The 21,935-nt window shown below is 38.5% G+C and overlaps 8 protein-coding genes across 8 annotated transcripts; 6 read left to right on the top strand and 2 right to left on the bottom strand.

Annotated features, from left to right (window-relative positions):
* Positions 1–28: 28 nt before the first annotated feature.
* Positions 29–1,677, top strand: LOC9327936 (protein unc-45 homolog A). The gene is made up of 3 exons (XM_021013310.1): positions 29–417; positions 663–851; positions 953–1,677. The coding sequence occupies exons 1-3, from the start codon at positions 247–249 to the stop codon at positions 1,391–1,393; spliced, it is 801 nt and encodes a 266-aa protein (XP_020868969.1). The 5' UTR covers positions 29–246; the 3' UTR covers positions 1,394–1,677.
* A 183-nt stretch (positions 1,678–1,860) lies between these two features.
* On the bottom strand, positions 1,861–4,433 carry LOC9330617 (peptidyl-prolyl cis-trans isomerase CYP59; the record flags this gene model as incomplete). The annotated part of the gene is given in 15 exon segments (XM_021010568.1): positions 1,861–2,308; positions 2,310–2,362; positions 2,430–2,470; positions 2,566–2,621; positions 2,708–2,733; positions 2,735–2,755; positions 2,838–2,912; positions 3,000–3,253; positions 3,256–3,313; positions 3,392–3,442; positions 3,572–3,689; positions 3,884–3,971; positions 3,974–3,987; positions 4,072–4,172; positions 4,341–4,433. Coding segments are annotated over 15 exon segments (1,161 nt in total), but the record flags the coding sequence as incomplete, so codon positions are not given.
* A 202-nt stretch (positions 4,434–4,635) lies between these two features.
* Positions 4,636–6,736, top strand: LOC9330616 (uncharacterized protein At4g15545). Its single transcript, XM_002894509.2, has 9 exons — positions 4,636–5,012; positions 5,092–5,160; positions 5,252–5,305; positions 5,392–5,434; positions 5,555–5,605; positions 5,742–5,987; positions 6,098–6,143; positions 6,233–6,311; positions 6,402–6,736. Exons 1-9 carry the CDS (start codon positions 4,740–4,742, stop codon positions 6,489–6,491), a joined length of 951 nt encoding a protein of 316 aa, XP_002894555.1. The 5' UTR covers positions 4,636–4,739; the 3' UTR covers positions 6,492–6,736.
* An 884-nt stretch (positions 6,737–7,620) lies between these two features.
* Positions 7,621–11,345, top strand: LOC9330615 (elongation factor 2). The gene is made up of 4 exons (XM_021014294.1): positions 7,621–7,692; positions 8,306–8,342; positions 8,438–8,525; positions 8,699–11,345. The coding sequence occupies exons 2-4, from the start codon at positions 8,340–8,342 to the stop codon at positions 11,137–11,139; spliced, it is 2,532 nt and encodes an 843-aa protein (XP_020869953.1). The 5' UTR covers positions 7,621–7,692; positions 8,306–8,339; the 3' UTR covers positions 11,140–11,345.
* A 93-nt stretch (positions 11,346–11,438) lies between these two features.
* LOC9327935 (cysteine-rich and transmembrane domain-containing protein A) lies at positions 11,439–12,652 on the top strand. The gene is made up of 3 exons (XM_021014295.1): positions 11,439–12,104; positions 12,191–12,335; positions 12,417–12,652. Exons 1-3 carry the CDS (start codon positions 12,080–12,082, stop codon positions 12,460–12,462), a joined length of 216 nt encoding a protein of 71 aa, XP_020869954.1. The 5' UTR covers positions 11,439–12,079; the 3' UTR covers positions 12,463–12,652.
* Positions 12,653–12,812: 160 nt separating this feature from the next.
* On the bottom strand, positions 12,813–15,424 carry LOC9330614 (ribosome-binding ATPase YchF). The gene is made up of 11 exons (XM_002891826.2): positions 15,128–15,424; positions 14,846–15,034; positions 14,712–14,765; positions 14,526–14,636; positions 14,288–14,350; positions 13,946–14,200; positions 13,688–13,834; positions 13,583–13,610; positions 13,427–13,497; positions 13,234–13,293; positions 12,813–13,130 (listed from the first exon to the last, which is right to left on the bottom strand). The coding sequence occupies exons 1-11, from the start codon at positions 15,344–15,346 to the stop codon at positions 13,062–13,064; spliced, it is 1,266 nt and encodes a 421-aa protein (XP_002891872.1). The 5' UTR covers positions 15,347–15,424; the 3' UTR covers positions 12,813–13,061.
* A 1,768-nt stretch (positions 15,425–17,192) lies between these two features.
* Positions 17,193–18,814, top strand: LOC9330613 (putative U-box domain-containing protein 58). The gene is made up of 4 exons (XM_002894506.2): positions 17,193–17,480; positions 17,587–17,718; positions 17,811–18,479; positions 18,554–18,814. Exons 1-4 carry the CDS (start codon positions 17,193–17,195, stop codon positions 18,725–18,727), a joined length of 1,263 nt encoding a protein of 420 aa, XP_002894552.2. The 3' UTR covers positions 18,728–18,814.
* Positions 18,815–19,423: 609 nt separating this feature from the next.
* LOC9330612 (putative U-box domain-containing protein 58) lies at positions 19,424–21,906 on the top strand. The gene is made up of 4 exons (XM_002894505.2): positions 19,424–20,247; positions 20,345–20,657; positions 20,855–21,454; positions 21,552–21,906. Exons 2-4 carry the CDS (start codon positions 20,370–20,372, stop codon positions 21,723–21,725), a joined length of 1,062 nt encoding a protein of 353 aa, XP_002894551.1. The 5' UTR covers positions 19,424–20,247; positions 20,345–20,369; the 3' UTR covers positions 21,726–21,906.
* Positions 21,907–21,935: the final 29 nt, after the last annotated feature.

Below are 21,935 nucleotides of genomic sequence, written 5' to 3'. Positions count from 1 at the left end.
TAAAACCCAATTCGCCTAAATTAATTATTGTAAAATCATGTAATTTGCATTGAAATTGAATCGAAGAAGAAGGAAGATTCATATATCAATCAATCCAGGTCTTATTCTAGGCTTCTTCACTCGCCATTATTGTTCCTTTCTTCTTCTTCTTCTTCTTCTCTGGATCTCTCTCCCCCTCTCTTCTCTCTACAATTTCTCTTTATCAGTTTCGTTAAATCTACGGTTTCTTCTTCTCCGGGAGTATTTATGGCATCAGGCAAGGTGGAGAAGGGGCATCAGCTATACAGAGACGGCAAGTATAAAGAGGCGCTTCTCTTCTTTACGGAGGCTCTTATGGCTGCTGAGGCCAAGCCTCAGAAGATCGCTCTTCACAGCAACCGCGCCGCTTGTTTTTTGAAATTGAACGATTTCAATAAGGTTTTTTTTTTTTTTTTATATATATATTCTTTTGACTTCTTCCTTTGATCTCCTTCTCTGTTTTTTATAATTTGAACTTAGAAATGGTCAATTCAATTCAATGAGGATTTCAATTTTGCTATGTGAGAATTTTTGAGTGATTAGAGTATTAAGAGCAAATCTAAGAACATTCATGCTTAGTATTTTGTTCTAATCGCAGTCATGAGTGTTAGAAGAAAGCCAATCTTTTGTTTTCGATTTTTCAGGCAGCAGAAGAATGCACTTGTGTTCTTGAGCTTGATCAGAAACATAGTGGTGCGTTGAGTCTGAGGGCTCAGACATTAGTCACTCTTAAAGAATACCAATCTGCTCTTTTTGATGTCACCAGACTCATGGAGTTGAACCCTGATTCCAAGGTTTATCAGAACCTTGAAGCTCGCTTGAGGACGCAGTTGGTATACTCTCTCTATCTTGCTTCTTCACTTACTTTATGATTGTTCTGGCTCATTGGATTTGGATTTTAAAAGTGTGTCTTGTTCTTCTTGGTCAAGGAAAGTCCCTTGCTCCAATTCCTGAAGATGAAGAAGAGAGTGACGCAGAAGAACAAGACACACAAGATAAGAAAAGTAGACAAGTTGAGTTTGGTGTTCACGAGAGAAGAGATCAGAGGTTTGAGTCGGTAGTTTCCATTAGAAGACATATAGAGACCCTAGGAGAAGATGCAGATATAAATAAGGGGGAAGTTGTTGCACCTAAAACACCAGAGGTTAGAGAACAGAACAGCAAGGAAGTGCCGTTGTTGTCTGGAAAGCAATCTAATGCATGGCAAGCCATACCTAAGCCTAAGGGTCATTCAACACTCGATTACGCCCGTTGGGATACAGTTGAAGATGATTCCAGTGAAGAAGAAGACGATGAAGACAGCGATGACAGTGATGAATCTCCACCTCAGTACAGATTCCGTGTTAAGACAGTCGGGGTGCGTCCTGTGAAGTGAAAAAGTGTAGATAGGAACATGGGATGGTTTACTTCATCCTGATATATTGCATATTGTTGCACAGAAGAGCTGTGAAAAAGCATTAGAGAGAACGGGCTAGTGTAGTGAACCAAAGCAGACTAGTCATGTTTTAATTTGCCTCATCTGCAATTGGCTTCAGCAGTCACCATGTATCAGTGTGATGTGTCTATTTATACATCTTCCAGAAGAAAACATACTGAGTTTGATACACAATACAGAAGACATGTTCAAATCCAAGTGGCGTGTTGTTATTTTTTGCTACTTTCTTTGCCTCACTAACTCTTAACGTTCCTGCTTTATATCGCTCACCATGAAGATGATATTGATTTCGAACTGAACAGAAATGGAATTAAAAAGCTTCATATTGATAAGTTAAAAAGATACATCCCTGCCAAAGTTTCGTATTCATGACATTACCTAAGCTACATTTGATTAGCTCATAAGAATTGGCCCATGCCATTTACGTTTCCTTCTCCCATCCCTCGCTTCTCTCCCATTTCCACTGTGTGTGTCTCTTGCCCTTCCTTTATAATCTCTATATGACTCCGACGATCATAGTCTCTTTCTCTTCGACTCTCCACACGCCTCTCTCCATCTCCCATCTCTTTGCGGTTTCTTCTTCTGTCTTCATCTTCCCTACTGTCTCTTTCTTTTCTCTCTGTGTCCCTACTAATACCATCATCATACCTCCTCTCCATTTCTCTTACCTCATCCCTATGATGCTGTCTTCTACCAATGTACTTATCTGCCTTGTCCTCAGTGTCGATTAGATTGTCAGCGTTTCATGTTTTGCCAAGGATTCCATCAGTTGTTTGGTCTATGCCTTCAATACTCGATAAGGAGGATGGAAAAAGGGATTTACCTTTACCCTTCTGTGAATCTTTCTGCCGGAACACTCTGACTGAAATCCACATGTATTCGTCTACCATCGATCAAAGCATTGTCCATCTGCAAAGCAACAAGTTGGTATTATTTACAAATCTATGTCAACACTTATTACCCCGTTGAAATGTACCTTAAAGTACGCTTGTTCGCATGCTTCCTTGTTCTCAAACTCTAGAACCAAGACAAAACTCTCAGTCAACAAGAACTCAACAGAAGAATCTAGATTTTTTCAACAGTAACTATATAGCCCAACAGACTCGACTCACCTATAAAAGCGTAACACAAACTGTCATCTGTCTTGAAATCCCGAATTACATCAGCCCTGCTAAATTCAGACATGAACATAAACACAACTGCGGAACAATTGAGTTTTGCAAACGAATTAAGAGTCAAGGAATTATCACTTACGATATTACAGTTCCAACGCGTGAAAAAAATGCTATGCAGGTCCTGATCCTCCATGAGACAAGAGAAAAAGAACAAAATTTCACAAACCCAGGAAGGCTTTGCTTTTTAATTTGAAGTATCAAGCACCTACCTCAGTCACAGGATTCAGTTTGCAGACGAACACATTATCAGGAGGCTTTACCTCAGCCTCTGGTATATCTCCTATCTTCAACAGCAATACAAGCTCAGATATTAAACGTGATTGATATAAATACAAGGGGCATCTAAATCCGTGAATACGTGATACTTACACTTTTTTAAGTACAACAGCACTAGAATGGGCAGCCTTTTCGCGGAAAACCTCCTCCAGTTCCTTAGAACCAAGTTCTTCATCCATCGGAACCCAATCATCTTCAAGTCGCACGTCATCTTTGACCTCTTCCTTTAGTTTTCCTTCCGGGGAAGCATCTGGTATCATTTCAGCAAGCTGCGGGCGATCATCAAATGGATATTCAAGTATATATGCGTGCTTGATTCTAATGTTTTTATATGGTCTATTTTTGGCATAACATAAGCTTCGTTTATCCTAGTCAAAGTTTCAAACCCCTCGGCAATCTCCCCAAACACCTGAAAAATGGCGTATTGTATGTATCCGGTTAATACAAAACGAAAGCATAGGATGATTAGGAATGATTTTGTGCTTACAGTGTGTTTCCCATCAAGATAGTCCAGATCATCACGAAGTGTGAAATAGAACTAAAAAGAAAACAGACAAGCCATATGAGTACAAACCACACCACAAAAGTTGATGCACAGCACACTGATAGTTATTCTGACAAATATACCTCAAAAACTTGGCAATTCAAGCAATATGAGTTGGCTTACCTGGGAAGCATTCAGATTTTCTCCACCATTGGCCATTGCAACAATGCCAGTCTTTGAATGTTTTAAATCGAGATGAATCTCATCGCCAAAAAACCGAGCCTGCTCACCGTACAGAAATCTAAAAATCCAACATAGCAGGCACGAGATGGTTGAGTAAAGTTGACCAATTTATGGGTAAAAATAGACAGGAGAAAACAAAAACAAAAAGACGGCACACTAATCAACACAGAGTAAAGGGTTCAAAAGGTAAAGAATGGTCAAAATATGAAAGCAGTCCACATATAATACGAGAGTATGAAAAGAACATCTTACTTGTAGATTGAATCTCCACCAGCTCCTGTGGCAGTTGGATCACCCGTCTGTGCTGTGAAATCATTTTGCACAGTGTGGAAGAGGCACCATTGTAGTACTTGATCCTAACCAAATAAGTAAGTTAAAAACCCCCTTAAAGAGACATAATGAGTACCATAGAAATGTAACCTAGGTAGATAGGCACTTACTTGCAGAGCTTGAGAAAGTTGTTGCAGGTCAAAGGACATTTATTTAAGTAGAGATCAATCACTAAATCCCCAAGACTTGTCACAATAAGAACCTGCAGAACCTGAAACCAAAAATTGGAAGTGAGAAGAAAGTACTAAAGTAGTACGCTTTTCACTAGCTTATCTCATTCATCAACAAACCCGAGCATTACTATCGGGGAAGGAAGCAGATAGACAGCAGATAAACATAAAAGACGAAAAACGAAATGTCAAAAAAAACTTTGCCTTACAAGATCGATTCTTGTTCTGATTTTGAGCAATAAAACGAAGAAGAAGAGATGAGTTACCCTCAAAATGGAGATAGGCGAACCTCTTTGTCTCTTTCAGAATCTTCGACTATGGAGAGGTTTAAGGTTTCAATTTTTGAGATTTTCAGATTTCGTTAAAGGTCTTGGGGTTAAATTGTATCAAAACCAAAGTTCAGGGTACTAAAATAAGAACAAATAGCTAAAGGGGTTTAAACATGAAAGTTATAAAAGCTCAGGGTTTCATGATCAATATATAAATATCTCTCTCTCTCTACAGCCTAAAGACAGACAACGACAAATAAAAAGTGCGAATCTTCCAATAAAAACACGCCACGTAGTTTATTTGGGCAGCCGAAGATCCCGAGAGACCTTTTTCGAGCAATGGAGTCTCAAAGCAGCGGTGACTTCAGCCTCTCCGACGAGATTCTCGCCGTGATTCCCACCGACCCTTATGATCAACTCGATCTCGCCAGGAAGATCACTTCCATGGCCATCGCTTCTAGGGTTTCGAATCTGGAATCACAAGTCTCCGGCTTGAGACAGAAGCTTCTTGAGAAAGATCGGCTTGTCCGTGAACTTGAAGACAGAGTCTCTTCCTTTGAAAGACGTTACCATGAGGCTGACTCTACTTTGAAGAATGTTGTCGATGAAAATGTAAGAATTTCACTCAATTTTGGATCATCAAAGTGTTGTCTTTTACTCAATTGGTTCATCTTTGGATTTTGGATTGAAGATGAAACTAACTCAAGAACGAGATTCACTGGCTATCACTGCGAAGAAACTCGGTCGTGATTTTGCAAAGGTTCTTTCTTTTTTCAAATGTTATGGTATCGATTTTTGTCGACTTTTAATCATTTGATTTCATGCTCAAGCTCCTGTCTTTTGCCTTGTAGTTGGAAGCATTCAAGAGACAATTGATGCAGTCATTGAATGATGACAATCCATCTGTATGCTCTCTCAACATCACTTCTTTTGACATCCCTTTTTATATATAATATGAAGCCAACAAAATCTGATGTTCTTCTCTCTACAGCAAACTGAGACAGCTGATGTCAGAGTGGTTCCTCGAGGCAAAGGTATTGTAACATCTCAAGTATTCTGAGCTTGTTGGTCTTCATTGTCTTTGCTTTTCCTTCATGTATTAGTCTCTTCAAGAGTTACTTGTTCTGATGTTATTTACTCTGTATGGATTGTAGATGAGAATTCGAATGGCTTATCGGCGCACGGTTCCTACTCAAACAACCAAGGTAATCATGGCTGATTCATGCAACTATTAAGTTTGTATCAACAAAATGCTAGGCTAGAAGATGTTTACAAAAAAAAAAAAAAAACTATTTCAATGTGTAATTCTGATGTATGAATGTGTAATGGTTCATTAAACAGGTTTAAGTGAAGCGAGGCAAAGACAATCTATGACTCCGCAATTCTCTCCCGGTTTTACACCAAGCGGAACACCAAAGATCTTATCTACTGGTGCTTCTCCGAGAAGCTACTCTGCTGCTTCATCACCAAAGCTATTCTCTGGAGCTGCATCCCCAACAACTTCACATTATGATATACGTATGTGGTCTTCATCAAGCCAACAATCTTCAGTAGCAAACTCTCCTCCTCGGTCGCATTCTACTTCAGGTTTACAACTTAAGTATTTCTAAAATGCATCTTTTTGCCAATATTATAAAAATCGATTGGTGGTTTTGTTCTCATTCTCTCCATTTACATATTCACTGTCTCTTATACAGCTCGCCATCCGCGGATTGATGGGAAAGAGTTCTTTAGACAAGCCAGGTAAATATAATTTCTTAAAGTTCCTAGAGCCAGCAACTAGTATATGGGAATGAGTGATAGATAAGCATTTTTTTTTTGGCAATTTGCAGGAGCCGTTTGTCTTATGAACAGTTCAGTGCATTCCTGGCTAACATCAAGGAACTAAACGCTCGGAAGCAGAGCCGCGAGGTAATACCTACTGCTCAACCACAACTCTTCTAGTCTGAATTTGTAAAATGTTTGAATCCTAAAATGGTCTCATCTCATCTTAATCTCCAGGAAACATTACAGAAAGCAGAGGAAATATTTGGAAAGGAAAACAATGATCTATACATATCGTTTAAGGGACTTCTCACAAGTGGGCGTTGAAACAAAAACACCAACTTCTAAGCTTTCTTTTCATGACCAATAATTAGTCATGACTGATTTCAAATTTGTAAAACCTCTTTAACCATAGAAGAATGATGGAATTTTGCAGTTGCAAGTCCCAGTTCTTTTGCCAAGACGACTAAGAAGAGTTTATGTATTATCATTCCTTGATTTAGTTAAACAGATGAGCAAAAATGTAATAATAAGGAGTCCGTTTACAGTGAAAGTCATCGTCTAAGACCAAATCATATTCTTGGTACCGTCTTTGTTGACCAAGTTTGAGCAGCTTAAGAAAAAAACAATGACTATGGAGCTTTTTTTGGAATTTTAATTTTTATAAAACGTTGTAAGGAAAAAACAAAAGAAATCGATAATGCATGGAGAGGATGGTAATAATATTGGTGAATATTTCTTGATTTATACGGATTTGAAATTTTAATTTTTATAAAACGTTTTAAGGAAAAAAATCGATAATGCAGGGAGAAGATTAGGCCTGGGATTTCGGTTAACCGTTCGGTTATCGGTTGGGTCTATTCGGTTTCGGTTCTTTCGGTTTCAAAATTTAGTATCCATTCGGATATTTTGAAATTTCGGTTCGGTTCCGGTTCTTTCGATTTTAAAATTTAGTATCCATTCGGTTATTTTGTTTAGGATATTTTCGGATATTTCGGTTATTTTTGAGTATTTTCGGATATTTTTGGATATATTTAGGTTATTTTCGAATATTTTTACTATTTTTATATATTTTTCAAGTATTTTTGATTATTTGGTATATAAATAACTAATTATTTTGAAAATATAATTGTATTTCGGATATTTTGGTTACCCAAAATATTTCGGTTCGGTATCGATTCGGTTACGGTTATTTCGGTTATAAAATTTAGTATCCATTCGGTTATTTTTAAATTTTCAGTTTGATTCGATTTTTTTGGTTCGGTTTTGGTTTGGTACATTTGGTTCGGTTTATTTCGCTAGACCGAGCCTAGAGAAGATGGTTGCCATCAGACGATTAAACAAACAGTAATAATTTTGGGCCGATGCGTGTAGGCCCATAAAAGCCCATTAAGAGAAGGAAACCCTAAAAACGAGAACAAAGGGATATACTGAGAGCATCTCGTTGGTTACTATATAAACAAGCTTTAGGCTGCTCTAACGCCTCCTTGCACCTCTTTTCTTCTCTCTCTCTTTCGTTCTCTTCAAGGTTAGTCTTCTTCTTCTCGTAGATCGTCGATGAAATTTCTCTTTGTTCCGTTTTGATGTTTAGATTATCGCGTTCTGCTGTTGATCTATGTTTATATCGCTCTGTTATCTCAATCAAAGAACCTTTGATGATTTATATCTGATTGTTGTTTGTTTCGACGAGTCTCTGTAGTTTTTGTACCGTTTGTTTTTCGTATCGATCTGGTTTAGATAGGTCTTTTATAGAATGAAACAACTCTTAATAGATCAAACGTTTTTCATAATCTCTTGTGTTTACTGTCTTTATGCATCATTAATCTTCTTCGTCTTCGACGATTTGCTCTGTGAGTCTCCGAATTGATTTATCATCTGATTTAGTTTAAGCTTTCCTTTATCTTTCTCTCTGTTTGTAATTTTCTTTGTCGATCTTTAGGGTTTCGTTTTAAGTCCTTTCTCTTTTTTACTTGATTTCACTATATCTAATCAAATATTTATGTTTTTCTCTTCCGTAGACTTATTAGTCGAATTAACTACTTAATGTTTCAAAATCGCAGTATTTATATATTTTTCTGTGTTGAAATATTTCAATTAATTTACTCAATCGCTAATTCTTTTTTTGGTCTATGGTATTGCAGAGATTTTGTAGGTGACAATCAAAAGTTTGACAAAATGGTAAGACTGTTGGTGTTTTTATTTGCTTATATAATTTTACATTACATAAACTTGCTGTATGGATTCAAACTTAACATATTTTTATACAATTGCAGGTGAAGTTTACAGCTGATGAGCTTCGAAGGATTATGGACTACAAACACAACATTCGTAATATGTCCGTTATTGCTCATGTCGATCACGGTATAATCTCCTACTCTTTTTTTGTATAATTCTTATCAGTTTTAGAAGTTTTTCAGTATTTATTTACAATTCTAATTTGTTTTGAATTTTAGAATATGTCTGGTTATTTATTTCTTGAGTTTGCTGAACGAATTAGAATGTAAGCTAATGCATCTTTATTTGCTGATCAACAGGAAAATCCACTCTCACTGATTCCTTGGTTGCTGCTGCTGGTATCATTGCCCAAGAGGTTGCTGGTGATGTTCGTATGACTGATACCAGAGCTGATGAGGCTGAACGTGGTATTACTATCAAGTCCACTGGTATTTCTCTCTACTACGAGATGACTGATGAGTCCTTGAAGAGTTTCACTGGAGCCAGAGATGGCAACGAATACCTTATCAACCTTATCGATTCTCCTGGGCACGTTGACTTTTCTTCTGAGGTTACTGCTGCTCTCCGTATTACTGATGGTGCTCTTGTGGTGGTCGACTGTATTGAGGGTGTCTGTGTTCAGACTGAGACTGTTCTACGTCAGGCTCTTGGTGAAAGGATTCGACCTGTCTTGACTGTTAACAAGATGGACAGGTGTTTCCTTGAGCTTCAGGTTGATGGTGAGGAGGCTTACCAGACTTTCTCCAGGGTCATTGAGAATGCCAACGTTATCATGGCTACATATGAGGATCCTCTCCTTGGTGATGTTCAGGTTTACCCAGAGAAGGGAACTGTGGCGTTTTCTGCTGGTCTCCATGGTTGGGCGTTTACACTGACCAACTTTGCAAAGATGTATGCTTCCAAGTTCGGTGTTGATGAAACTAAGATGATGGAGAGGCTCTGGGGTGAGAATTTCTTTGACCCTGCCACCAGGAAATGGAGTGGCAAAAACACTGGTTCCCCGACCTGCAAGCGTGGGTTTGTCCAGTTCTGCTATGAACCCATCAAGCAAATCATCGCTACTTGCATGAATGACCAGAAGGACAAGTTGTGGCCTATGTTGCAGAAGCTTGGTGTCACAATGAAGAATGATGAGAAGGAGCTTATGGGTAAACCTCTAATGAAGCGTGTTATGCAGACTTGGCTCCCTGCAAGTACTGCACTACTTGAGATGATGATCTTTCATTTGCCATCTCCCCACACTGCCCAGAGGTACCGTGTTGAGAATCTGTATGAAGGTCCTCTTGATGATCAGTATGCAAATGCCATCAGGAACTGTGACCCCAATGGACCTCTCATGCTCTACGTATCTAAGATGATTCCAGCCTCGGACAAGGGTAGGTTCTTTGCCTTTGGTCGTGTCTTTGCTGGTAAGGTTTCTACTGGTATGAAGGTCAGAATCATGGGTCCCAACTATGTCCCTGGTGAGAAGAAGGATCTGTATACTAAGAGTGTTCAGAGGACTGTTATTTGGATGGGTAAGAGGCAAGAGACGGTGGAGGATGTCCCTTGTGGTAACACTGTTGCTATGGTTGGGCTGGATCAGTTCATCACCAAGAATGCTACATTGACTAATGAGAAGGAAGTTGATGCTCACCCCATTCGTGCCATGAAGTTTTCTGTGTCTCCTGTTGTTCGTGTTGCTGTTCAGTGTAAGGTTGCATCTGACCTTCCCAAGCTGGTTGAGGGTCTCAAGAGGCTGGCCAAGTCTGATCCTATGGTTGTGTGCACAATGGAAGAATCTGGTGAGCACATTGTTGCTGGTGCAGGAGAGCTACATCTTGAGATTTGTCTGAAGGATCTGCAGGATGATTTCATGGGTGGTGCTGAAATTATCAAGTCAGACCCTGTGGTCTCCTTCCGTGAGACAGTTAGTGATAGGTCTATTCGCACTGTTATGAGTAAGTCTCCTAACAAGCATAACCGTCTCTACATGGAAGCAAGACCCATGGAGGATGGTCTAGCTGAGGCGATTGATGATGGACGTATTGGCCCAAGGGATGACCCTAAGATCAGGTCCAAGATCTTGGCTGAGGAGTTTGGATGGGACAAGGATCTTGCAAAGAAGATCTGGGCATTTGGACCTGAAACCACAGGGCCTAACATGGTTGTTGATATGTGTAAGGGAGTTCAGTACCTTAATGAAATCAAGGACTCAGTGGTGGCTGGTTTCCAGTGGGCGTCCAAGGAAGGTCCTCTATGTGAAGAGAACATGAGAGGCATCTGTTTCGAGGTTTGTGATGTGGTGCTTCACTCTGATGCCATCCACAGAGGAGGTGGTCAGGTTATCCCAACAGCCAGAAGGGTCATATACGCTTCCCAGATCACAGCTAAGCCCAGGCTTTTGGAGCCAGTTTACATGGTTGAGATCCAGGCACCAGAGGGAGCTCTTGGAGGAATCTACAGTGTGCTGAATCAGAAGCGTGGACACGTCTTTGAGGAGATGCAGAGGCCAGGAACTCCGCTGTACAACATCAAGGCGTACCTGCCTGTTGTGGAGTCTTTCGGATTCTCGAGTCAGCTTAGGGCAGCAACCTCAGGACAGGCTTTCCCACAGTGTGTGTTTGATCATTGGGAAATGATGTCTTCTGACCCTCTTGAGCCAGGTACTCAGGCTTCAGTTCTGGTGGCTGATATCAGGAAGAGGAAGGGATTGAAGGAACAGATGACTCCACTATCTGAGTTCGAAGACAAGCTTTAAGCTTTCACCAAGACTAGCCTTTTGCACTATGGTTACTATTCCCTCTATCTTATTTTTGTCGTGTTTTATGATTACTCTTTTGGTATGACGGATCGTGAAGACTTTCTCTCGCCATCCCCTCAATGTTTTTACTTTTTTCTTCTAGTTGAGAACTTTGTTATTGTGTTCGCAAATATCTGTGTTGATTTTGTCTCTCTTTTTTAATACTCTCTTCTCCTCGGATCATTCATATTCATGCATTCATAATCGTTAGGTTATATGTTTGTTAGGTTATCGAGAGAGTTTTGTGTTATTGAAAGTTGGAAGAATGCCGGTTTGGTAAGGTTTCTTACAGTTCGTTTTACAGAGTTGTTCTTAAACAGGGGAAGACAATTAGATTACTTTGTTAAGTTGGATAATGTAGAGAGAGTAATTGTCACATTCATGCATAATGCATTAGGTTTCGTGGCAATGGATGATGTGTTGTGGTATGGTTAGTTAATTTGAATGTTGAAGAATACAGCCATACAGGCAAATCCCATGAGAGCACCATAAAAAAATATTCAGTCGTTAGGCTGATTCATGATTCAACAACAATGGGAAATCTGGATATTGGTCGTACAAGGCAAACAATAATGTTGCAATCAAAACACAACAGATTGGTCGTACAAGGCAAACAATAATGTTACAATCAAAACACCGGTGAGAACACGTCACTTGACCTGGAACCTTCTGAGGCGACCAGAATCAACAGCGGCCTCCTACTTTTATTTGAAACGCGTTGTGTCGTGGTCGGTCGGCGAGAAACCGGAAGTTTCTACGAACAGACCTCCGAACAAAATTTAATGTCTTAAACCGGAAGGTAACGTCAAGAAAATGTATAAATATACACTTGAATTGAAGCAATTCACAAAAACAATTTCATCATCTCTCTTAACTCATCATTTATACAGACATATCAATGGCTCAGTATCATCAACAACACGGTGAGTCATTCTTGTACATTATACGATTGTTGGTATATGTTTAAGAAAGTTATATGACTGATGTATATATATACAAATATGTGCAGAAATGAAGCAGACAATGACAGAGACACCGTATGTGACAGCTCCGCCACCAATGGGTTACCCGGTGATGAAGAAGGAATCTCCCCAAACTGTGCAGCCTCCTCATCAGACGCAGAGCAAAGGCACTGGTGGCTTTTTACGTGGATGGTAATTTTTATCTTTTTCATCTATCTGTATTTGTTTCCTTCTTTCTTTTCTTTTTTGTATATTGAATTTTTTCTTTTGCAGTTTGGCTGCAATGTGCTGCTGCTGCGTTTTGGATTGTGTCTTCTAGGGAATCTTCCCACAACACACACAGCTTCTACGGATCTTTTTGTCTTGATTCTTGATTTTTTCTCTGTACCTTTTTATTAAGTTTTGGTTTGAGTGTTGCTATTTCTGATTTTGTTACATTTGGTTACTGTACTGTAATTACATCCTTATTATTTTGTACAGAATAATTTTATAAAAAGTTAGTTATTTCCCTGTTCTGAGTTTGACTATCATCAAAAACAAATGGTCAGCATTTGGCAGCAAATCTAATTTCTTGCATCTTGCCACTCAAAATTATTTCAGCCAAAAGATAGAGAAAGCTCACAAAAAGAAGAATCTCTAAATAGGAGATTCATATAAAATGGAATGATTGGCGTCAATACACATGCTTATTGCATAAAATTCTCATTGCCAATCCAAGGAAATCTGATATATCTTGTTCTACCCAACTTATACATCTCATCTTTGTTTGATAAAAAATTACTTCCTTAGAGTATAAAAATAAAAGAAAGGTATTACTATATATTGCAAAACCAAGAGAAATGAAAATACTAAAAGCCGTGCAGAAACACAAGCTGTGTTGTTCTGTGAAGAAGTGATTGAGATCTCGGGGTTATTATGCTATACGTTGAAGCGGAAAAGCATCACATCTCCTTCTTTAACAATGTACTCTTTACCCTCAGATCTCAACTGCAAAACAAATAAAATTTCAAGCAAACTCCGAGTGAGAAGAGTATCGTAAGATGTTTCATTACAAGGCAGCTCAATTTATAGACATCAGGAAGAAACTCACAAGTCCTTTCTCTCTTGCTGCTGCTAGAGATCCAGCAGAGACAAAATCTTCATATGCAACCTGCACAAAAAAAAACGATTGAGATGAGGTCTGGATTATTATGAAAGAAAATACCATACAGTTGAAACTTGGTCATGTTCAAAATAGGGAGCATAACTGTACAAGAGATTCATTAAGAGAAAAAAATGCTTACAGTCTCAGCTCTAATAAAACCTTTCTCAAAGTCAGAATGAATGACGCCAGCAGCTTGTGGTGCAGTCATGCCTGTATCCACAGAAACTTACACCAAATTACTTTCATATATTCAAGAAATAATGCATTATGAGAACCCTACTGAGTGGAAACTAACCTGCGTGTATTGTCCATGCTCTTGTTTCCTGCCATAGAGAATGAACATTTTAGAGTTTATGTATATGTTCTATAACAAGTTTTAGTCTTTGTATGTGTTCTTCACCTTTTCACCAGAAGTGAAATATGTCTGCAAACCTAGCAGGCTGTATGTTGCCCTGATAAGGTTCCCAAGGCCACTTTCACTGACACCTAGAGAGTTTAAATATTCTGTGCGTTCTTCCAGGGGAAGTTCGGTTAGCTCAGACTCAACCTGCTTCCATGAAAGGAAGATTTTGTAAAAGTAGTGGAAGAACGTTTTAAGTAAAATAGACAGTGCATGAAAACGTCATAGCATACGATGTAAATAGACAATGATCCTGACCTGTGCTGAAACAACCACATGTCCAGACTGCAAATCAGAAGAAAGACCCTTCACTTCTTCAACGTAAGCATTCTTCTCTGGCTCAGCAAGATCATTTTCAGCAACATTTGCCACATAGATCATAGGCTTCATTGTAAGCAAGCAGAGATGCTTTACAACTTCCATCTCGAGATCAGACAATGCAACTGACCGTGCAGGTTTTCCATCTAGAAGAGCTTCCTGAATTCTTTCCAAAGCAGATTTTTCAGCCTCCTCCTGTGTCATAGAATGTCACATACACATTATGAATATCAGCAGACCAGATTATGGGAAGTCAGTAATTTCTTGGGCCAAGATTTGTACCTTATTTTTGGATTGTGAATCCTTAGCCTTCCCTTTCTTAAGTCTCTCGATCCTTTTACCAATCTGCATTTCTTGCAAAAGATCCAAATTAGCTTTTTCAACTCTGTTTTAGCTTAAAGGTGTTCCAGAGTGTTTCGAACGCAGATAAGAAAGAAGATCAATACTCTCCCTAGTACAAGATCAAGAAATGAACAGCTCATTGAACATTGAAACAGAAAGAGAATGGCTCTGAGTGTACCTGATCCAAGTCGCAGAAAATAAGTTCGAGATTGATGACATCAATGTCAGACTTGGGATCAACTTTGCCATTCACATGAATAATGTCATTGTCCTCAAAACATCGTACCACCTGAACTGAAAACAGTTACATAGCCAGAAGGAACATAAGCAATTACTGAGGCAAACAAGGAGTAGAGAAATGAACCTGGAGGATGGAATCAACTTCTCTGATGTGAGATAAGAACTTATTGCCTAAACCCTACAAAAAAATCAAAACTTAGTATGGAATCGTCGGCATTGAGATAGAGAGAGAGATAAGAGCAGAGAAAAGAATCTGACTTCGCCTTGACTAGCACCCTTGACAAGACCAGCAATGTCAACAAACTCAATGGATGCAGGAACCGTTTTCTGAGAACCACTAAGTTTGGAAAGCACTTGAAGACGCGAATCAGGAACAGCAACAATACCAACATTAGGCTCAATCGTACAAAAGGGAAAATTAGCAGCTTGAGCCTTTCCATTCTCAACCTGAGACAATCACACAAGGTGTTTGATGAAATGCCTGAGAGAAGAAGAACCACACAAGCGCATCAATGAATGGGGTTGGATATATAGACTTACGACGGCGTTGAAAAGAGTAGACTTGCCGACGTTAGGAAGACCGACGATTCCAGCTTTCAAGCTCATGCTTACTTTGGATGCAAAGCATCGCTTCTGGAGAGTCAAAACTCCGACGAACTTGGAATTACCGGAGAATAACAACTGGTTTCTACATAAGAGAGACGTAGAGGGTAAGAAAGCCAAAGCCGTGACGACACTGGTACAAGCTGCTCTCGCCATCGTACTAATTTTCTCAACCTCTCAGCTCTAAAGTTTTGTTTATCTTTTTATTGCATATTACAGAGAATGGTGTTGATTGGTCCTTTGTTTTTAGATTAATAAGCATATTTGCCAATTTTATATGGTTGATTAAATTCATTTTGAAAACTGTTTCATTAGCTTAAGCTAATCATTTTCTTAAAACTTACAGTATACTACTTCTTCTCTAGTTTCATGACAGAACAAAAGATTGTTTGTTGTCTGAACAATTAGTCAAAAATAAGCTTCACCCATACTGAAAACAGTGATGATAAGATAAAAGGATCTGTGATTGATTATAGATAAGAGCACAAACGCAAGTTTTACATACATCCCAGAATGTTCAAAACTCGATACTAAAAAGAAAAAGGTTTGTTTGCTAAAAAGAAAGTCTCAAGACAAAACAGAATCACAGAGAGCCGAGAGAGTTATTAGGGGGAGGAACTTGGTTGTTGGTGGTCTCTACTTGGATCGCTGTCTCATCTTTCGACGCTTCCTCTTCAATCTCCTCATACGCTTCTTCTTCCACTGCAATAATATCCAAAAACCATAACCAATGTCGTCATTATTACTGAATAACAACAATACACAGAATGAAAGAAACAGGACATAATAAATGGAGAGATTATTACAACCTAACCTAACCCAACCTATAAGAACTACGGTTTCAAGAAACTGTAATGGGTTTTATGGCACAGAGATCGTTCCAATCAAGATTAACCTTTGCAAAATCTCAATACACCAAATTTAACATGTAAAATATGAACAAAAATATCTTTTGGACGCAATGTGATGCAAAATCGATTATCAATTCTTAATAGTTCTAATATCAAAAACACAATCCTAAGATCTTCTTGTACGGCTTTACTAAAGACGTATAACACAGGCAATATAGTATATAACTCTATCTATACCTTTCTCTATACGTACGTATATCATATGTATCCATAAATGAATGCGTCTTAGATAATCTAATCGATGAATCTAACGCTAGTGAGTTCAAACACAAAGAACAATATTGAATCGGAGAAGACGAAGATGTTACCTTGGCTCTCATTGTTGTTGTTGGTACTTAGTTACAGATTCGCCGATTTCTCTAGAAAGAAAAGAGAAATGATAAATGAAGAGAGAGAGTCTCTTCTATTTATAGCTAGGGTTTCCACCATCAATGGGCCACTAAATGGGCCTGTCTACTGAATTCAGTCAAATTTCCATCTTATGGGCCGAAGTTAATTAAAATCCAGTGAAGGAGAGACACGTCACACTTGCTCTGCATGACAAGAAGAAGTTTAAACGTTTTTAGTCAACTTTTTAGCTTCTCAAGAAGCGCAGAAAATCAGAGTTGCACAATAAGAAGAAGAAGAAGTAGAAGAAGAAGAAGAATTCCGGAGATCTTATGCTCATGGATTCTCGCCGGAGTTTCATCGGTGTATGTTCGATGGAGGAGAAGCGAATGCTGGAAAAATTAAAGAGGTAAAAAAAGCTTTGGAACTCTTTCTTCTTGGCTACTAATTCTTGTATATCTTGTAACAATGTAATTAATAGATATGGCTAGTTTGGATTCGTTTTCAAAGTTGTAGCTATTTCTTCTTGGTAACATTTCTTGATTCGTTTTGCTTTTTAATTCGTGTAGTTTACTTAACTGGTTGACGCAACGCAACCTTTGACAAGATCAAGGATGAGATTGTTCATACAATAAGATCATCTCCATCTGCTTTTATCTTGAAGGTTCTCTGTCCCTTTTTGTTGATAAATATATTATGAGACTTTTCTAATGGTATTTTTATTTATGTCGCAGTCTCTAGTGTCTTGCATTTTCGATATGGCAATGGTGGAAAATTCCTATGTCTTATTCGCTCGCTTATGCGTAGAGCTTTTTCACGAGCTTCCTCCTCTTCCATCAGATGAATCTCACGGCGATATTACAACTTTTGAGAGACTGTTTTTGCGTAAATGCCGAATTGAGCTTGAAAACTCATCCCCCAAAACAGAACATTTACCACTTGTTTATGTTGATGAATCAAACTGTTACAGATTCATCAAAACCGTAAGGGTTTTAGCTGAAGTTTTCAAGAATAAGAAGATCACTGAAACAACCCGTAAAAGCATAATTCAGGTTTGCCTTGACTTGCCTTGCGTTTTTTATTTATTTTCACTCTTGGATCTGCTTCTACTTAAGGATTTAATTTAGAGCACATGATAATTTCAATTGTAATGTATAGGTGCTTATGAATCCCATCTTACCACCTGAGAGGATCACCGATGCGATGAATTTATTTCTGTCCACCATTGGAAAACTAGCTGACTTCCATTTTTCTGATGAAAATTTCAATCAGCTAATTCGAAGTTCTCGGGTAACGTACCTTTATATCGGAAGACATGAATATATCTAAAAGCTTAATCTTTTGGTTTGCGTATATCTCTCTAACGCTAGCTTGATTTACAGGCTGTAGAGTTAGAGAGAAATTACAATGACGAAGTAAAGCTTAGGAAAGAAGCAGAAGATGCACTTGCTAGAAAAAAGAAAGAAGTGGAGATGATGGAACGATTACTTGAGTCTTACAAGGAAGAACAAGGTAAATTGCAACTTCAAGCTAAAGCCTTGGAGCACAAGCATGAAGCAGAGTTGAGGCATAGGAAAGAAACTGAAACCTTGCTTGCCATAGAACGGGAGAGGTTAGAGAAGGTAAAGATTCAACTGGAAACTGTTGAAAATGAACGCGATGATACGCGTTTGAAGGCTAAAGAGTTCGAAAGCAAGTACGAGGGTGAGATGATTCTCAGGATAGGATCAGAGAGTGCGCTGGATAAAGAAAGGAAAGAGTTGGAAGAAGTAAAGCTACTGCTTGAAACCTACAAAACAGAGCAAGAGAGTCTGACCTCAGAGGTCAGAACTTGGCAGGACAAGTACGAGCAAGAGTGTCGTCTACGGAAACTAGGGGAGGATGCACTTTCTAGAGAACAAGAAGAGCTTCAGATAGTCAAAGGACTGCTAGAATTTTACAACGGAGAAGCAGATGCGATGCGAGAAGAGAGGGACAATGCTCTCAAAACAGCAAAAGAGCTAATGGAAAAGCGTCAACCTCCATCATCGTTTTTCTACCCTATCACACAGGCAAGCACAAATCTTATACAAGAATATGATAACTTGCATAACACTCAATCTCGTATTGTTTATATTTGTCGCAGGAGGTCATGAATGATCCACACTTTGCTGCCGATGGATTCACATACGAAGCAGAATCTATTAGGAAATGGTTTAGAACAGGTCACCAGACGTCGCCGATGACAAATCTCCCGCTTCCACATCTCACTCTTGTCCCTAATCGTGCTCTCCGGACTGCGATTGAGGAGTTGGTTTGATTCTTCCTAATTTTCGAACCGGTTTACAATTAGAAGTTAGAAGATTTAGTCTATAAAATGGTCTCACGACTCTATTTATGAGTCTTCCTTGAATTTGTGATCCCAAGTATTTTAAAATCTCTCTTAGTCGGAAACTCATTATTGTATAAAATGTTTTGATAATATTTAGATATATAACTTTATAGTCTTGAGATATTAATTCTTTGATAATATTTTGTCGATTATAAATGGGCAATTCTCTAAAATACCAAATTTTAAAGTTTTTGTTCCACAAATATTAATTTTTTGATAATATTTTGTAGATTATATATGGGTGTTTTTATTATATAATATATAAGTGTATATGTACAATATTTGGGTATCTTATAACAATATAACAGCTAATGATTTAGATTCGTTTTAGGAGTTCTATATAAAATAAGCTCTACAATATAAGATGAACTATACAAATATAACACAACCCTTATTTCCTCATATTAATTGATACTAGGGCTCTTAAGTAAATTACCATATAATATCTTTTGGTATCTCTAATTATGTTATTTTTCTATTATTCTAGGGTTTGTGTATTTACTTAATAATTAGCCAGAGTGGCAGACCATTCTCATTGATCCTTAATTTGTGGATTGATTTTGCCTTTCGAGTTCTTTGTTATAGGATAAACCGGTTAATGTTAATGAGAGAAAGTCTCATCGGAAGTTGGAGAAATTATTAAGTGATATATAAAGGGTTAGGGCCAATCCACTCATTGCCAATTGGTTTTGAGTTGGAAGCCCATGATAAGCCCGAATTTAACATGGTATCAGAGCCACCGATCGTTGGCCACCCTGTGGATGTTGTTCCCACATATGCCCACGCTTCAGATGTTCATGTCTGAGCGTGAGGGAGGGTGTTATTGAAGTCCCATATCGGGCCACCCCGTGGATGTTGTTCCCACATATGCCCACGCTTCAGAGCCAACGATGCATGAGCGTGAGGGGGGTGTTAATGAGAGAAAGTCCCACATCGGAAGTTGGAGAAATTATTAAGTGATATAAAGTGTTAGGGCCAATCCACTAATTGCCAATTGGTTTTGAGTTGGAAGCCCATGATAAGCCCGAATTTAACAGTTAATAACTTGGTTTGGACTCTCTGATCTATGGTTTAGTTAGTTATGATTTTGTTATAGGATAAACCCGTTAATAACATGGTTTGGGCTCTTTGATCTCTTGATTTAGTTAAATATGTAAGGCTTTAGCGACTTTCTAAAAACCCAATCAATCAAATTATCAAAACCCTTAAATCTCCGTGTTACGATTATAGATTCTCAATCCTTGGAAGTGATTCTTCTTCCTTGGTAATCACTTTCTTGGCTGAGATCTCCCTCGGTGAGTTCTAGATCAGGGTTTTACTATCATCAACAAATCCTGTCTCATTCTTGTAGTTTACTCAACTGGTTGACACGACGCAAATTCGACAAGATCATTAAGGATGAGATTGTTCATACAATAGGAGCATCTCCCTCGGCTGTTATCTTGAAGGTTACGTTCTCTGTCGCTTTTTATAGACTTATGAGACATTTTATAATGGTTTAATTTGATCACTAATATGTATGTATATATTAAATACATGTTGCAGTCTCTATTGTCTTGCGTTTTTGGATATGGAAACTGTGGAAAACTCCTATGTAGCTCGTATATGCGTAGAGCTTTTTCATGAGCTTCCCCATCTTCCATCAGATGAATCTCAGTGCGAAATTACAACTCTTGAGAGACGGTTTTTGCGTAATTGCCTAGTAGAGCTTGAAAACTCATCCCCCAAAACAGAACCACTGACACATGTTTATGTTGATGAATCAAACTATTGGAGATTCATCAAAACAGTTAGGGTTTTGGCTGAAGTTTTCAAGGATAAGAAGATCACTGAAACAACACGGAAAAGTTTAATTCAGGTTTGCCTTTGCCTTGCCTTTTATTTCTTTTTACTCTTGGATCTACTAATAAAGGGTTTAATTAAGAGCATAGTACTAATTGTAATGTAGGTGCTTATGAATCCCATCTTACCACCTGAGAGGAATACCTAAGCAATTAATATATTTATTTCTGTCCTCCATTGGAAAACTAGCTGACTTCTAGGCTTGATTTACAGGCTATAGAGTTGGAGAATAAGTACAATGACGAAGTCGAAGTCAAGCTTAGGGAAGGAGAAGATGCACTTTCTAGAACAAAGGAAGAAGTAGAGATGATGGAACAGTTACTTGAGTCTTACAAGGAAGAACAAGGTAAATTGCAACTTCAAGTTAAAGCCTTGGAGCACAAACATGAAGCAGAGTTGCAGCGTAGGACAGAAACTGAAATCGCGTTAGCCATAGAACGTGATTATATGCGTTGGAAGGCTGAGTATTTCGAGAGCGAATACAACGAAGAACTGGCACGCAGGAGAGAAGACGTGAAAGCGTTGGAGGGGTTAAAGCAACTGCATGAAACTGTAATAATAGAAAAAAAGAACCTGAATTCACAGGTGATAACATGGCAAGACAAGTACGACCAAGAGTCAATTATTAGAAAAAAAACAGAGGATTCGCTTTCTACTAAAATACTAGCGCTCAAGATTGTCAAAGGAATTGTCGAATCGTACAAACAAGAAACAGATGCAATGCGACAAGAGAAGGACAATGCTCTTAAAACAGCACAAGAGACAGTGCGCCTTCGTCAGCCTCCATCATCATTTTTCTGCCCTATAACACAGGCGAGACCATATAATTCTCTACAAGAAGATAACTTGCATAACACTCAAAAGTCTTGTAAACTTTTTAACATGTTAATGTGGTTTATATTTGTCGCAGGATGTCATGGAAGATCCACACATGGCTGCCGATGGATTCACATACGAATTAGAAGCTATTAAGAAATGGATTAGCACAGGTCACAAGACGTCGCCGATGACAAATCTCAAACTGTCACATCTCAACCTTGTCCCTAACCGTGCTCTCTACTCTGCGATTCAGGAGTTGCTTTGATTCTTCTTGTTTAGCTAACTGGTTCACTCTGTAAGTACCAAGTTGATATTGGGCCTATGATGGGCCCATGAGTCTATTTATGAGTCTTACTTCAATTTGTGATTGATTGTATTCTAAACCTTTTTTCGAATAGGAGACTCATAACCGGACCTTGTTTTCTTTTATACAATATCCGAAAATAAAAACAAAGTCATTTCTCAGAACGGTAAA

The sequence above is a fragment of the Arabidopsis lyrata genome (assembly GCF_000004255.2).
Source record: "Arabidopsis lyrata subsp. lyrata unplaced genomic scaffold ARALYscaffold_1, whole genome shotgun sequence".
NCBI classification, from domain to species: Eukaryota; Viridiplantae; Streptophyta; class Magnoliopsida; order Brassicales; family Brassicaceae; genus Arabidopsis; species Arabidopsis lyrata.
This window is presented reverse-complemented; position numbering and strand designations above follow the sequence as displayed.

Coding starts and splice junctions, on each gene's coding strand:
- LOC9330613 (XM_002894506.2), top strand. CDS start 17,193: ATGGTGGAAAATTCCTATGTCTTATTCGCTCGCTTATGCGTAGAGCTT. Junction 17,719..17,810: donor AGCTAATTCGAAGTTCTCGG/GTAACGTACCTT, acceptor CTTGATTTACAG/GCTGTAGAGTTAGAGAGAAA. Junction 18,480..18,553: donor TTTTCTACCCTATCACACAG/GCAAGCACAAAT, acceptor TATTTGTCGCAG/GAGGTCATGAATGATCCACA.
- LOC9330612 (XM_002894505.2), top strand. CDS start 20,370: ATGGAAACTGTGGAAAACTCCTATGTAGCTCGTATATGCGTAGAGCTT. Junction 20,658..20,854: donor CACGGAAAAGTTTAATTCAG/GTTTGCCTTTGC, acceptor CTTGATTTACAG/GCTATAGAGTTGGAGAATAA. Junction 21,455..21,551: donor TTTTCTGCCCTATAACACAG/GCGAGACCATAT, acceptor TATTTGTCGCAG/GATGTCATGGAAGATCCACA.
- LOC9327936 (XM_021013310.1), top strand. CDS start 247: ATGGCATCAGGCAAGGTGGAGAAGGGGCATCAGCTATACAGAGACGGC. Junction 418..662: donor AATTGAACGATTTCAATAAG/GTTTTTTTTTTT, acceptor TCGATTTTTCAG/GCAGCAGAAGAATGCACTTG. Junction 852..952: donor CTCGCTTGAGGACGCAGTTG/GTATACTCTCTC, acceptor GGTCAAGGAAAG/TCCCTTGCTCCAATTCCTGA.
- LOC9327935 (XM_021014295.1), top strand. CDS start 12,080: ATGGCTCAGTATCATCAACAACACG. Junction 12,105..12,190: donor TCAGTATCATCAACAACACG/GTGAGTCATTCT, acceptor AAATATGTGCAG/AAATGAAGCAGACAATGACA. Junction 12,336..12,416: donor GGTGGCTTTTTACGTGGATG/GTAATTTTTATC, acceptor TTTCTTTTGCAG/TTTGGCTGCAATGTGCTGCT.
- LOC9330614 (XM_002891826.2), bottom strand. CDS start 15,346: ATGGCGAGAGCAGCTTGTACCAGTGTCGTCACGGCTTTGGCTTTCTTA. Junction 14,201..14,287: donor ATTCACAATCCAAAAATAAG/GTACAAATCTTG, acceptor TCTATGACACAG/GAGGAGGCTGAAAAATCTGC. Junction 13,611..13,687: donor ATTTCACTTCTGGTGAAAAG/GTGAAGAACACA, acceptor TCTCTATGGCAG/GAAACAAGAGCATGGACAAT.
- LOC9330615 (XM_021014294.1), top strand. Junction 8,526..8,698: donor TATTGCTCATGTCGATCACG/GTATAATCTCCT, acceptor GCTGATCAACAG/GAAAATCCACTCTCACTGAT.
- LOC9330616 (XM_002894509.2), top strand. CDS start 4,740: ATGGAGTCTCAAAGCAGCGGTGACTTCAGCCTCTCCGACGAGATTCTC. Junction 5,013..5,091: donor AGAATGTTGTCGATGAAAAT/GTAAGAATTTCA, acceptor TTTGGATTGAAG/ATGAAACTAACTCAAGAACG. Junction 5,435..5,554: donor AGTGGTTCCTCGAGGCAAAG/GTATTGTAACAT, acceptor TATGGATTGTAG/ATGAGAATTCGAATGGCTTA.